General features: G+C 50.1%; 1 protein-coding gene across 1 annotated transcript in view; it reads left to right on the top strand.

Annotated features, from left to right (window-relative positions):
* Nav2 (neuron navigator 2) overlaps positions 1-14706 on the top strand; it is a 359199-nt gene that overhangs the window by 328272 nt on the left and 16221 nt on the right. The window contains exons 32-37 of the mRNA XM_033764074.1: positions 4789-4942; positions 6030-6192; positions 6863-6963; positions 9210-9305; positions 11582-11750; positions 14238-14473. Coding sequence (XP_033619965.1) covers positions 4789-4942; positions 6030-6192; positions 6863-6963; positions 9210-9305; positions 11582-11750; positions 14238-14473 — 919 coding nt within the window. The remainder of the gene's footprint in view (positions 1-4788; positions 4943-6029; positions 6193-6862; positions 6964-9209; positions 9306-11581; positions 11751-14237; positions 14474-14706) is intronic.

Below are 14706 nucleotides of genomic sequence, written 5' to 3'. Positions count from 1 at the left end.
AGATATTAAATGGAGACTCCTGAGTAAACTAGAAAAGTCAGGTAGCACAGAGGGTTACTACTATGAATGAAAATGGTACTGGAATACAGAGTACTTGGCAGCAACTTGAGATGGGGTGGTCAGGAAAGGCCCCTCCAAGAAGGCGGCATTTCAGCTGAGGTCTTTGTTTGGAAGGAACCACCACTTAGCTCTGGTCGGTAACCCTAGCTGCTGTAACAAACTCGATTGCAAGCTAGTGGCTTTACTTAACACTGTTTATTTCTGGCCTGCTCCAAACCCAATGTGAATCTCCTCGTCAGCAGATAGCCTGCCCTGACCGAGAGTCCTCTGCTTGGTGCTCTGTTTCCAGACAGGGCAGAAGAGAAGGGAGGAAGTGGGGCAGATCTCGCCAGAGGGTTTTGCGGACCCGTCCTGGAAGAGGTGCCTGCCCCTTCTTCCCAGTCCACTGGCCAGGACTGAGTGCTGTCCCATCTGCAGGGAGGACGTGAAGAAGGAAATGGACTTTGGTGGCACCGATCCACCTCCAGACCAGCGCAAAGAACCAAGAGTGGAAACTGGGCAGATCTGTCTGAGAAAGAGGGGTGGCCGGCCTGGCTGTCGCTGGATGGTTGAGGGACAGAGTAGTAGGAAGAGGGGCTGCAGTGATAAGCAGGGCCTGCAGCATGCAAAGATCTAAGGCCAAAGGGAAGTTGCTCCTGAGTTCATGTACAGTGGGCAGGCGTGAGGGAGTCTTGGGCAGAGAAGGAAAGTGATCTGAATGAGTGTCCTGTGCCCAGGGGTATGTGGAGTAAGAGTGAAGGAAGGGGGATCACAGACGAGGCAGTCCCTTCCCGTGGTTCGTACTGCTCCCCACCTCACTGCCCTCACCGTGCCCCTCATCTGATGGCCTCCCCATGTGTCTGGGACAGTCACATCTTCAGGTCAGAGTGGCCTTATGAAGGCCTCTCCTGTCCACCTTGCATAGAGCAACGTGCAGCAAGACCCAACACTCCCTGCCAGCCCTTTCCCCCTGCTTCATTGTACTCACCGTTGTACTTATTACCATCTGATGTATAAATTCTCCTTGGTTTTGTTCTTTGTCCCTCACCCTACCCCTGCAAAGCTCCGTGGAAGCAGGTACCATAGTGGTTTTACAGGCACTCGACTATTTGGTGGTGTGAATGAATGATAGTATTGGTGAGTCCTGGATGAAGTCAGTTCTGGTAGAAAAGCCGAGGGCACACGGTGGTAAAGCTGATGTGTAGAATGAGGAAAAGAGAAGAAGAATCGAATGTTTCTTTAGTATTGGTGAGTCCTGGATGAAGTCAGTTCTGGTAGAAAAGCCGAGGGCACACGGTGGTAAAGCTGATGTGTAGAATGAGGAAAAGAGAAGAAGAATCTTGAATGTTTCTAGACTTGCAGCTTGGATGCCTGGGGTGGGTGGGAGGGTGGGAGACCCCGATGGGAGTGGGGTCCGAATCAGAAGCTCTGGTTTAGCCACAATGAGAATGAGATGCTCATATATGGGAGCCAGCCAGCCCGGAGTCTGGAGTTCTCCAAAGGGCCGGACTTGAGGAGGAGCAGAAGGGCAAGGACTGAGCTGTGGGGCATGCTGATAAATTGAAGTTGCAGAGAGGGAGTAAAGCAGGCAGCAAGGTGGGAAGAGACCCAGGAGAAGACAGAAGAAAGTGCTAGAAGGAGGGAGCAGAAAGTGGGCCACAAGCCCTGAGTGGCCAAGTCACATGAGAAGAGATCGGTAGTGATGCACTCTGCTGTATGGGACCAGAGCAAGGATGCTCCTCCCAAACCACTTTTCCCATAGGGACGGGGCAGGGCAGGCTCTTGGCTCCCAGTCCCTTTTCTTACATTCCACGGCCTCTGTGGACACCGGAGATGTTTGTTTTTGGTCAAGTTTTCCAATGGGTGGGCTGAGAGTGAATGCTTCTTTCCAACCTTGAAAGTTTTGTAAGAATGTGCAAATCTCAAAGTGAGAGGGAGTTCAAAGGAGAAACCAAAGGCAGAGGAGTTGAGCTTAGTTGAGTTTCTCTCCGTGGGTGAAAGGAATGGCAGCTGCGGGAAGGCGATGTTTCCCACACTGGAGGCATTTGAAATTAGGTATGCCCCCAACTCTGTCCCTGGACAAGATGGTGGGAATGTGCTGGAATAACAGCTCGGGGCCTGGGACACATCTTGCCTTGGTGAGTGGTCCACACAGCAGACAAACGTGTATTCGGTGCCCACTGGGTACGGTGCAGGAGCTAAGCAGGACCTTCCAGGTTTGATCCCAATCTTGTGCTTGAAGAGTGTGACCTTGGGCATGTTAATGTCTCTGCTCAGCCTCCCCATGTCAGACATGGAGACAGTGACCGTGATAGTACTCATGAGACCGGACACACACTGGAAATGATGCAAGAGTAAGCCTGGTGCTGGAGGATCCAGCAGCCAAGCAGAGGGCCACCTGCGAAGGACAATGAAATTATCGGTGATGGAGGATAGGTCTACATGGGGAAGGAACCAAGCAAGCGAAAGGGAATGCTTGATCTTGGACAGTAGGAGTTCGGACTGCTACAAGAGAACTTGTTTTCCACAGCATCTCTGTGCTGTAGGGCATCCACCTCAGGTAGCTGATTCTGGAAGACTCTTACAATCCCAACACAAATTGTCTTCATTTTAGTTTGCTTTCTTTTTGTCTACTTTCTGTTGCTATAATGGAAAGCTACAGACAGGTGATAGAGACGAGACGTTTCTTTAGCTCATGGTTCTGGCATGAGGGCCCTGCTGGGTGATGGCATGGTAAAGGCATTGCATGAGGAGACGGAGCAAGCCTACTCACTTGGTCTTTCTTCCTCCTCTCCAAAGACAGACTCAGTCCTGAGCCTCACTCCCAGTGACCTCACGTAATGCTAATTACCTCGCAAAGGCCCCACCTCCATGCGGCTTTGGCGATGAGGTTCACCATTGAGTCTGGAAGTGGACAGACACCCAGGCCGTAGCCCCTGTGGAAAATCACTGATGGGTCGAGCTCTGCAGAGTAACCCATGTGATGCAGTCCACAGATGGGTGCTGTGGAAATGTTGGGGGAAAGGTACAGACCGCATGACGGGGACTCGAGCAGAGTGCCTGGCCCTGGAGTGCGGGGTGGACCACTGACACCCTGAGGACCTGAGCAGACTGTTCCGTGCTGTGGAGTGGATTCCTCCCCCTGTACAGGGCATGGCATGCTCAGAATGGAGTGTCACAGTAGATTTTTATTCAGACTTTGCACTCCATTGAAACCAGGAAGCCCTAGTCCTCTCAGGAAAGGACCAGTTTTTACAAGCTCCCGCTGCAAACCTCCCAAACTATTATTTTTTAAAAAGAGAGAGAAAAGACCATAGCTCTGTAGATAAAGCTTGCAGGCTGCAGAACTATTCAGAGCTCAGAGAGCTAAGGCTGGCAGTCGGGAGTGATCTCCATTCTAAAGGCATTTCTGTGTCTCTGGCCCTTTTAGCCCTAAGTCCATTAGCTTCATTTTCTCCTAGGTATGAAATAGGACTTACAGCATTTTCAGGAGTGCCTTGCATTTTTTCAAGATTTTGAAGCTGAGAAGCTCCTTGGTCCCTGATAACTTTTAAAAATAAGAAGTGGCTTCACTTCAAATCCAAACAGAACAGGTCAGGTATAGATCAAGAAAATAGCATCAGAAAGATTTGGCCATTCAAGTGTTAAATTTTTCTTCTAGTTCTTCCTGTCCCCGGGGTACAATTATGTCTCTTTTAATAGTTTTGTAAACTATTTTCCTTTAACAATTAAAATGTCCAGCCCCTCACCTAGCTTTGATAGGTCAGGTTTTCTTTGGCCCTAAATCCAGCCCTTGGGTCTTGGAGAGCAGACTCATGAGGTCCCACTGTGGTAACCACAAGCTCCCGTTGCATTCAGGCATAATCAGCTTCAGCTCTGTGACTTTATGAACTTGGGGCTTGGGGGATTTGGGGTTGCTTTTTTCTCCCTGTCTCCAACCCAATAAGCGTCACAGCTTCCTATTCTGGATCACCCAGTACCCCAGAGGCTATGATCTTTACAGTCCACAGCACTGTTTGTTTTTTTTAATAGAAGAACTATCTTTTTTGAACAGTGCATTTCCTCATGACTTTGGGGGTCTTCTGTTTTGCACTGACCTGCCAGGAGTCTAGTGAGAACCCTAACTCATCAGGAAAGGAGCCCAGCCCAGCCTTTTCTTCAGAAAGAGGCACTTGGCAGGGCCCCGCAGTCACCTCAAGCCCACGTACAGCTGGAAAAGACAGACAAGCGGATAAGCAGACAAGTGGACAAGCAGCCACAGGGCTGACACATGAAGCTTTTGGCTTGTACGTCACATTGTTCTCTCTGTCTGTAAGCCCTGAAAATGTTTCTCTTTTTGCTGTGAGTGTAGGAAGCAAATGCAATGAGATCAGAAACAGATAGATTTCTTCCTATGTCTTTAGGTTTCTCTCCTTTTGGGGTCAGGACAAGTCATCCCCGGCTGTTCAACCTTAGAGTCTCTAATCAGAGCATTGGCCTTGATTCTTTGAGTGGGTTTAGACCCCCAAGGCCATACGGTGTCATTATCGGGGTCTAGCTGTGTACACGTTGGGGGAGTTCAGCCCCTGAAGGTTGCTGCTCCCTTCTGCTGTCTCCCGCTTATCCCTCAATTGTTGAATCTTGCAGAAAGGCACATAACAGCCATTCCGATTGCCAAGTCTGTGAAGAAAGAGTCTTCCTCTGGTCAGGAGGGGGCTGGAAGGAGCTGAGCTCGGGACCTCTGCTGTCAGCAGCGTTCCTTTTCTCTAGAATCTCAGAGTGCGTGGACAGTGAAGCCGAGACCGTCATGCAGCTCCGAAACGAGCTGAGAGACAAGGAGATGAAGCTGACGGACATCCGCCTGGAGGCTCTCAGCTCTGCCCACCAGCTCGACCAGCTGCGGGAGGCCATGAACAGGATGCAGGTGAGAGCCAGGGATGGGGTCAGGGCCCAAAGTCTTCGAGGAAGGAGCCCCAGGCGGCTGCTCTCTGCCAGGCCCTAGGGCTGCGTTAGAATCTAGGAGTCCCCACCGCTTTCAGCCTCTTTCTCTTTCAGTTATGTCTGCGTTTCGCTCTGACCGGTGTAACGAAAGTACGGGAGTAACCCTGCCCCTCCTGCTTGGAGCACGGTCCCCTTTGCCAGCCTTCAAGTCTTCTGCGGGGTCCTATTTCCTCCTCATCCACCCTGCACACCCTGCTCTGCTTCTTACACTCTGCTTGGGCCCGGTGTAGCCCAGACTACTCCCTCTGAAGGCCCTGGGCATTTCTGTGTTGGACCCTTCACCAGAGCTCAGCCTGAAGCCTCCGTCCATGCAGAGCCTTTACAGATCCTGCAGCTGCGGGTCGTTCCCTCCCCTGAATGTGACTGTAGATTTGTTCTTACAGGTTTTCACTCATCTGTCATGGAGAGAAGACATCTATCTGGGTCTTCTGAGATATATTTTGTATTCCCTGGTTATAGCGTCTCCTTTGCACACACTATGTTCTTTATAAATGTTCGCAGAATGAAGGACTCTTGTGGGTATGCTAATGGGAACCTCCCCAGAGAGCAGCATTTCCCAAAGGGGGATCCCTGGAATGCTGTTTCCATGAAGGCATCCGTGACAGGAAAGTTCCTCCATCAGATGCATCTGGGAAACAAGTGCCTCTTAAATTCACAAAGAGCGGCTCGAGAAAGGCCCTAAGTCCTGCAGTAAAGAAACCTGGCAAACCCAGTTTCGCAAACTCTTATATTATAAGCAGCAGTCACCAGGAAAGCCAGGCTTCTCAGAGCTGCTTTTCAAAGCCCAGGTCCCTGGGAAGGATGGCTGCTGGGCTCCCAGGCACCTCTGTGTATACAGCAAAAGCAGAATCTCTTTGAGTGCGTCACTTACCTCGGCTGGGCAAGCCCCCTAGTTTCTTTAGATCTTTAGTTCCTAGTTTCTTTAGTTCCTAGTTCCCCCTAGGAACTTTAGATCTTTCTTTTTCCTATTGCATCCACCTGCTAAGAGCTTCCGCCCCTACTCTTTGCAGAGTGAAATCGAGAAGCTAAAAGCTGAGAATGACCGGCTGAAGTCAGAGTCTCAGGGCAGCGGCTGCAGCCGGGCACCCTCCCAGGCATCCATCTCTGTGTCCCCTCGGCAGTCGCTGGGCCTGTCCCAGCACAGCCTGAACCTCACCGAGTCGACCAGCCTGGGTGAGTGACTCACAGAGCTGGGGCAGTCCGGGACCTGCAGCTGGCCCAGGAGCGCAGGAGAAAAGGAGCAGCAGGCGACGCAGAGGCAGCAGGCGTGTGTGCGCTGGGGTGTGTGTGTCTGGGTGTGCATCTGCTACCAACATGAGCCCAGCTGCTAGAGCGCTCTCATGCTTTGCTCCAGCGCCCCCAGTTCTCCAAGCGCCCACCACGCTGAGTTCTGTTTGATCCATTTTAAGAGGCTGACCCGCTAGCAGAACGCTGCATACTCCTCCCCACGGTAGCAGGTCCCCTGTCGGGCAGTGGCTTGGCCCGTGACCTTCCTGCCTCCAGGATGGATTTCGTCATCAGCTAACACGAGCTGGGTTTTCTTTGTGAGCACATCGAGGCCGACGCTTTTCTTTTTTCTCCATGATGCTACTGTTGCTATTATTGTTTTGGTTGAGTCTCCCTCACACATCCATTCGGCGAGACGCATCGTCAGCCTGCTGGCTCCTTGGTTGGTCCACTGTGGTTTTTCGTGATCATCCTCCATTCTGCCCTTCTCCCTGCCCCCTCCCCTGCACCCCGACACCTGGTTTGTCCCGCTGCTGGGCCCACCGGCAGCGGGGGTGTCAGGAAGCCAGCTTTGCTGTCCCATGTGCCTAAGGCTGTTGATGTTTTCCATTCGCAGACATGTTGCTGGATGACACTGGTGAATGCTCGGCTCGGAAGGAAGGAGGCAGGCATGTTAAGATAGTTGTCAGCTTTCAGGAGGAAATGAAGTGGAAGGAGGTTAGTTGGATCCCTGACCCTGCTCTGCCTGTCCCTTCCCCAGGTAGAACTAACTAGCTTAGCGATTTCTTCATGACACCTTTCACCTTGGAGCCTGAGGTGACTTGGGAAAACTACTAATGCTTTTCTGAATACAGTAGTCTCCCCTTATTCATCTGAGTCACAGTCCCAGACCCCAGCAGATGCCTGAATCCGCGTATAGCACCAGACCCTACATATGTGACATTTTCCCTGTATAAATTTCTGTGACTGTATAAATATGGAACTTTAAGAGATTAATGATGACGATTGACAAAATAGAACCATGAGAACAACATACTGGGTTGACAGTGGTCGCTAAAACACAGAAAGAGAAACCTTGGGTAAGCGGAGACTACTGTAGCCCTCTCCCCTGCAGCTGTTTGGGGTTGATGTGAACGGATGGCATTTTATTTTTTCTCACATTGAAAGTCTAATAAAGCGCACTAAACAGAGCGCCGCATCACACTTTCCTGTAATTAACTGGGCACTAGCATCCTTCAAGATGACTTTTCTGAATTCGGTATGTTCTCCACGCACTTCCAAGGCAGTGAAGCACATTTCTAGCCCATAAGGCACAGAAATAAGGTGACTGATCCCAGCTAGCCAAGAGTGCCAGGCTGTGGACAAAGTGGGCGCCCAGAGAGGCCCACAACTCCAGCGGTCCCGTGGGGAGCCCCATGTGTCTGAGGCTGGGACCCTGACTCTGCTGAGCTCCAGGGTAGGTACTGGGTTGTGTCTCAGTCAGAGATTAAATCTCAAAGATGCTTGGTTACCTTGGCTTAATAAGGAAGGGGGAGGTGCCCTCATGAGTACTGATTCCAGGCCCCTCCCATTTTTGTTTTTTTATGTCTTAGCATTTCTAGCCAGTATGCTAGTATCCTTTCCAACAGCTGAGGAAGTGCAGTGCCCATAGACGCAGTGTCCGTAGCCAGGCTTTTCTCTGCCACAGTTTGCCCCGTATGGCTGTCTCGTGAGCGTCACTGAAGGGAGAAGTCCAGAATTCAGGGCTTTTGTGTCACCTCGCCCAGAGAGAGACACCACATAGCTCCGGTCTCAGAGCCTCGCTGAAGGAGTGGCAGGCTGTTGGGGAGAATTCCATTCCCGCTGTCCTGTTACAGTATATGCGGGAGACCCTCCAGGATTGTCAACCATTCTAGGGATCGTCAGCATGAATCCATTGAGCTTGCGTTTTTCCCAAAGTTTCCAGCAGTTTCAACAGTACTGGGTCACTGCAGTATCCTGGTGAGAGTGGCCGACTGGGCGTTACTAGCTTCATTTTACAGCTGAGAAACTCAAGACTCTTATCACTTATTTGAGGCCACAAAGCAAGCATGGGGGTCAGGTCACCTTGCTGCAAGACTGGCGCTCTTTTCTTTGCTGATTTTGCTTAACTGCTGTATGCCTCCCCCTCTCCTCCCATCCCACCCCGTTCCTAACTTTGGCCTTCTGAGCATGGGAGATACTTGGAAAAAAAAAAAAAATCAACAGAATGGAATGTTCCGTCCGCTTGTCACTGATCGATGTGATCAGTCAGCGCCTGTAGGCAGAGATGCAAAAAAAAAGTCGAGAAAGGGATTACTCTTTGGCAATCTTCCCGGTGTTTTACTCCTTTTCTGGGTCGAACGTGTTTTAACTTTTAAGAAGAAGAAAATAATAAATGTTATTTAAAAACCTCCATAAAGAGAAAAGTAAAGATAAAATGGAAGTAAAAGCACATTATGTTCTGAAGTTCAAAAATCTAGCAGGGACCCAAACTTGATATATATGAAGGAAAAAAAAAAAAAAAAAGACAGAGCCAAAACTAAATATAAGCACATACAGAATGTATCATTGTATATGAGTTGTGTCCAGAACCTTTGAGCCAGGTGATTTAATCACTGAAGCCTTCCTGGAAGAGGTGAGTTCTTACATCGGGCTTGGCAGAGGTCAGAGAGGATTCCAGGCAGCATGCATGACCTGCACACTGTGCAAAGCACGCACCGAACAAGAAAGTTCCGGGTTCCAGGCAAGATATTTGCCTTCGGGCCATTGCAGTTTTAGCAGAAGAGTGGGGAAGGGATTTAAGGGGCTTGCACTCCATCTGAGTTATGCATGGGGTTGAAACAAGTGGGGTTATCGTTCCCCTCTTGGAGCACTGGTGGAAGTCTCAGGCAGCCTGAGTCCTCTGCTGAACCGTGTCAGAAGGAGCCACTGGTTTTCACCTGCATGCATTTCCTTGCCCTTAGGATTCCAGACCACACCTCTTTCTGATCGGCTGCATTGGCGTTAGTGGCAAGACAAAGTGGGATGTGCTGGATGGGGTGGTTAGACGGCTCTTCAAAGTAAGTGCCAGGGAGAAAGCTGCAGCGTGGGGCCTGGGCTGGGAGGGAGCTGGTGGCTGGAGCCCTGAATGTGGCCATGTGTCTGTCCCGCCCCCTCCTTCATGTCCTTGTGTTGCTGGGTCGGAAGGGAGGTGGGAGGTACAGGTTGTGATGGGCCAGACTTTGCCGTCTGCTCTGCGCAGTGGCTGACCAGCTTGTGTCACTTGGAAAGGCGATTCCATCCTGTCACACGAGCTGCCTGTGTCCCAGTTCTCCTTTCACCCTGGAAGTGTGTCCTTTAGATCTGCTTCGGAGTCTGACACTTGAGGCTGGAGCTGAGCAAGCACATTTCTGTGCTTCATTTGGGGCACAGGGTGGCATATTCCGTTGCGCCCAGAACCCTGTGCCAGTGCTTCAGAGACTGGTTTGTGCTACAGGAGACGGTCATGTCCTGTCAGTGGCCACTGTCAAGGGTGCTGGCAGTGACCTTCCTCGTCTTGTCAGTCACATCATTGCATTGGGCACCCACCACAGGGGCAATGACTAATAAATGCCAAGGTAAACCTTAGAATGAAAGGTGATTTGGAAGAGGCTTCTGGGTCTTTTTCTCTTTTTCTTTTTTTAATTCCGTGGCCACAAAGACATTGAATTATTGACAGTGTTGGCGTTTGCGTATTCATACACGTGTGAAATAGTTACATGGAAGCGTCAGGTCACTGGGGTATATAAGAGGTACACATGTGGGCCTGGCAGTAAGCAGACTAGACCCGGCTTGGAGCTGCACGGCCTGGGAAATCAGATGTCCTGCAAGGGTCTGGAACATAGGGTGGAAGAGGAAAGGGTCTCTTTAGGGGCTTGGCGATGCCTGGGTCTCTAACTGAAGAGCCCCTTTCCAATTTTAAGGACACAGGTGCCTCTGTCAGCAGCCATATTTGTTTGTTCATCCTATCTCCTGAATAGTAATAAGAGCCCGTGTTTCTACACCTGAGACTTTGCTGAGCCCTTTATTTCCTCCATTTGAAGATTAGGAAAACGGAGACTCAGGGCACTGACCTAAAGCTGTGGATCTAGAACTAGACTGAGGTTCTAGTGCAGTTAGTCTGACTCCAAAACATGACCTAACTAGTTCACCATTGACTCTGTAGTGCTTAGATCCAGGTGGCTTCACGTGGAGAAAATTCTGTTCTTTGACCAAAGATTCTTGTTCGTTTTGGTCAGCAGGTCTATAGAAATGTCACCAGGCAAGAGACAGGAATAGCTGAAGAACAATTCTGCTACCTCTGCCAAAACCTTAGTTAGGTTTGCGTTTAAGTCTGCCATGGATTTGAAAGACAACACACTTGTGGCAGTGTGTGCCTGTAATCCCAGCTACTCAGGAGGCTGAGTCAGGAGGATGTCAAGTTTGAAGACAGCTTGGGCCAATTAGCAAAATAAGTCTCAAAATCAAAAAGGACTGGGACATAGCTGAGTGGTAGAGCACCCCTGGGCTTAATCCTTAATACTGTAAAGAAGAGAGAAAGACAGACAGAAAGACAACAGCCTGGGTTTCTGGGGCATCACTGTGCTGCCTGAGAAATTAGACCTTTCTGTCTTCCTCTTGGGACTTAGCTCTGCCATTGTATGGCCACCTGCGCCCAAGTTCATGTCCAATGACCCAGAACCTTTGGTCATCTGCAAGGGAACACTCTGCAAACACAATGCACACTTTCCCTTTTAAAGTGGTACAGCTGCTTTTCTCTAGCAGCCTTGAGTTTTGCTCTTGGTTATCAGCACGGTCTTTTGCTCAGAAGAGACTGGCGAGGAGATTTCATTAGAATTACATTTTGGGGGAATTTCCAAGCACCTCCACAGGCCCTGATGCCTGCAAGACTTTGACTGAACTTAGGAAAAGCAGCCTCGCTTTTCCATGCTGGACTCCTCCAGACTAAACTTTTGCAGTCTTGTTAGGGGTTTGTTATTTTTCCCCCTCAGCCCTGACCAGATGCATTTGTTTTTTTGTTTTTGTTTTGGTTTTGGGTGGTTGTTTGTTTTGTTTTGTTGTTTTTGTTTTTGTTTTTTTGGTCAGTGGGGGGGATCAAACTTTGTCCCTTGTGCTGAGCTAAATCCTGGGCCCAGATGCATTTGTATTTGAAGAGGCCTGGGATGGATACCCACAGAGCAATCGCCATAGAGTCTGTGCCATGGCTCTGATCCCAGGGCTGAGAGTGGGGGGCGTGGTCGCAAAGCACCCACTGACAGCGCGAGTCCATGGCGGCCTGGCGCCATCTCCTTGACCGCCTCTGTTATACTTCCCCCAGGAGTACATCATCCACGTGGACCCGGTGAGCCAGCTGGGGCTGAATTCAGACAGTGTTCTCGGCTACAGCATCGGGGAAATCAAGCGAAGCAATGCTTCGGAGACCCCTGAGCTCCTCCCTTGCGGCTACCTGGTGGGCGAAAACACCACCATCTCCGTGAGCGTCAAAGGTACCCGGCGGGTGGCGGCAGAGGGCGGGGCTTTCAGGACTCCTGCAGGAATTTTGTGACTTGGCACAGGAACCTGTGGGCATAGTTCAGTTTGTGTGTGTATATGTGCGGTGATTTTTTTTTTCTCCTCCTACCACAATTAACTCTTACCTAAACAAGTTGAAGGCCCTTTAGCTTTTCTAACTACCACTGGAAACAAATCAGTTTATTGCTGAAACTAAGTATCAAAAGGTCTCACTAGCCTCTGACCGTAAGATGATGAAGCCTTCATAACCCCGCTGAAGTGGTTCTTTAGCAATAGCAGCGAATGCCTCTTGCCAGCAAGCTTTGGATGCGGTCCTGCTCTGTAGATGAGGAAACCACGATGAGCCATAGGCTAAGAGCCACCGCGCAGAGCATCCTAAGGAAATGGCGGACCTCTTGCCCATGCTTGGTGCTGCCCAAGCTTCTGCTGCCTCATCGCCCAAGGATGTGAAGCCCCAGGCCAAAGTGTGGTCCGTGGAACCTTGGGTTTAGTTCCACACCAGGAAAAAATACTTCAGAGCCCAGTGCGTGTGGGAACAGCATCATTATCCTCACTTGGGTTTGGGAACAGGGGCTTAAATACACCTTTAACGTCCTAGCTCCTGCTGTTATGTTTAACCCAATCTGCTCCACATGTGTGTGATTGCAGGACATATTTATTTCCATGTATGTTGAGCCCCCTGGGTTACAGACTGGTGAACACTGCCCTAGGCCCAACCTTGGAGTTGTGGCATTTCCTATGACTGCAGAAGGCACCGATCTTGTCTGCAGTTAGCACTGTGATTTTGGAGTTGTTCCATGGGAATTTTATTGTCTGGCTGGTAGGTTTTTCCAAAGGCACCCCAGTAATTCCCATCAGCAGGACTCAAGGTCCCGTTTTGCTGGTGACAAGTGGTGTATTGTAGCCGAGGCCTCACCCAGACCTGCTGGCAAGTGGAATCCCGTAGATGTACCCTTAAACTACAAGTGGCAGAAACCGACTCAAGGAGAGTGGTGTCATTAGGAGATGTGCATGCGGTATAGGCTCAGAGAGCTGGGAAGCCAGGAGTCTCGGTCTAGGTACTCAAACAGTCCTTAAAGGACAGCCTTTTACATCTGAGCTCACACTGCATTTCTCCTGTGCTGTCAGACACACGCTGTTCCTCACTCATTTTCCAGGTGAGTGCTGAAAGCCCTGAGAGGTAAAAGAGAATGCCATTCTTTGCCTCTAGAAGAACAGTGCCACCCTCCCCGGAGCCTGTCCTTGGTTGCTGGCTGTGAGCACATTAAGTTTGAGCATCTGGAGGGATCAGCGCAGGCTTATATTTCACTGACACCTGACTCTTGTGTTTTCCTGTAATGCTTGAAACTTAGCCTTTAGAGCACTCAGAACTACCCCAGGGTTTGAGCTGAAAGAGATCTGTGGGCTGCGGCGATTCACCTCAGTGAAACCAGAGGGAGGGGATGACTTCTCATTCCAAGATGGCCACTCCCTGAAGATATTGGGGCCAAAGATGGAAGGAAACAGTAGCACATATGAGTAGTGCCTTAGTAATTTGTCCCTGTGATTATTACTAGTAGTAGTAGTAGTGTCGTTATTAAATTTAGATTCCCAACCCCACATTACACACTTTGCATCGAGCTTTGGGTCACGAGAGACAAGGTTGAGCTCAGCAGTAGGACGCTGTCTGGCCTGTCCCCAGCAGATAAGGAATTTGGGGACTTTCGTCATGGACAGGACTGAGCAGTCAGTGCTATATATATTGCTCTTGGTTCTCAGAGGATGAGATACAAGTACAAAAATGTATTAGTGGACATTTGCTTGCAGTGAGTCATTTTGGATAAGGAAGATGTTCTTATAAAGCAGAATCAAAGCCCAGAAGGGGATTTTTTACAGAATTGCCTTAGGTTCTGGACAGCGGACCCTTGGATGGATCATCTGTTGAGAATGATAGCCAAAAAATAGCTCTTTTGTAAAGCCAACAACCCTGGTTCAGGAAGCGAGGGATAAATTCCCCCTTGATAGGGAGGATCAGACTTCTCCATAGGTAACATCTTGGCCTATATTTATTTGCCAGCATTCACTCTGCAAAATCCATTGAACCCATCTTGTCTGGTTCCTCACTATCGAGATGAAAATGGTGTTGTTGCCTTCGAGGTACCTCCAAGTGTGGGGAGCAGGGGTGTCGGGTGGGCAAGAGAGAACAGGGGAAGAGGCAGTGTTTGTCATCAAAGGTGACTCTGAAGCTGAGAAAGTCACCAAGATGTTCCAGAAGTACGAAACACTGAGGCCTAGGGCGGTGGCTTCCTGGGGTGGTGGCCTTGTGCTTGCAGCCTCCGGTGTACCTGCAGGGGTAGCCCCTTCAGGTGAGCGCACTGCGCAGGACAGGGTCACGTCAGGCGTGGCAGTCCCAGTGAGGCGAGTACAGAAGTACCTTTTCTGCCGGGCTTCAAACACTTACTTCCGGTGTCTCTCAAACACAGGGCTTGCGGAAAACAGCCTGGACTCACTGGTGTTTGAGTCCTTGATCCCCAAGCCCATCCTGCAGCGCTACGTGTCCCTGCTGGTAGAGCACCGGCGCATCATCCTCTCTGGCCCCAGTGGCACGGGCAAAACCTACCTGGCCAACCGGCTGTCCGAGTATGTGGTGCTTCGAGAGGGACGAGAGCTGGCCGACGGGGTTATCGCCACCTTCAACGTGGACCATAAATCCAGCAAGGTGAGGAAAACACTCAGAAGCTGAGGCATGCTGAGCCCTTTCAGAACCAAGAAACCACCTCTCCTAGGAAAAGAGCGTTTCCTATAAGCTCTCCTTTGTAGAAAGCCAAGGGAAAGAGGATGGAACGGGTTGAACAGAAAAGAAGGCTTTAACTCAGGTCTTCGCATCTGTGGGGAAATTCATCCAGTTCACTTGCGATGCTCAGGCTATGAGTTGTTTTTTTTTTTTTTTTT

This window comes from Fukomys damarensis, unplaced genomic scaffold (genome assembly GCF_012274545.1).
Source record: "Fukomys damarensis isolate Sample0158 unplaced genomic scaffold, DMR_v1.0_HiC HiC_scaffold_16, whole genome shotgun sequence".
Taxonomy (NCBI): Eukaryota; Metazoa; Chordata; class Mammalia; order Rodentia; family Bathyergidae; genus Fukomys; species Fukomys damarensis.
The sequence above is the reverse complement of the archived record's forward strand: the minus strand, read 5'-3'. Positions and strand labels throughout refer to the sequence as shown.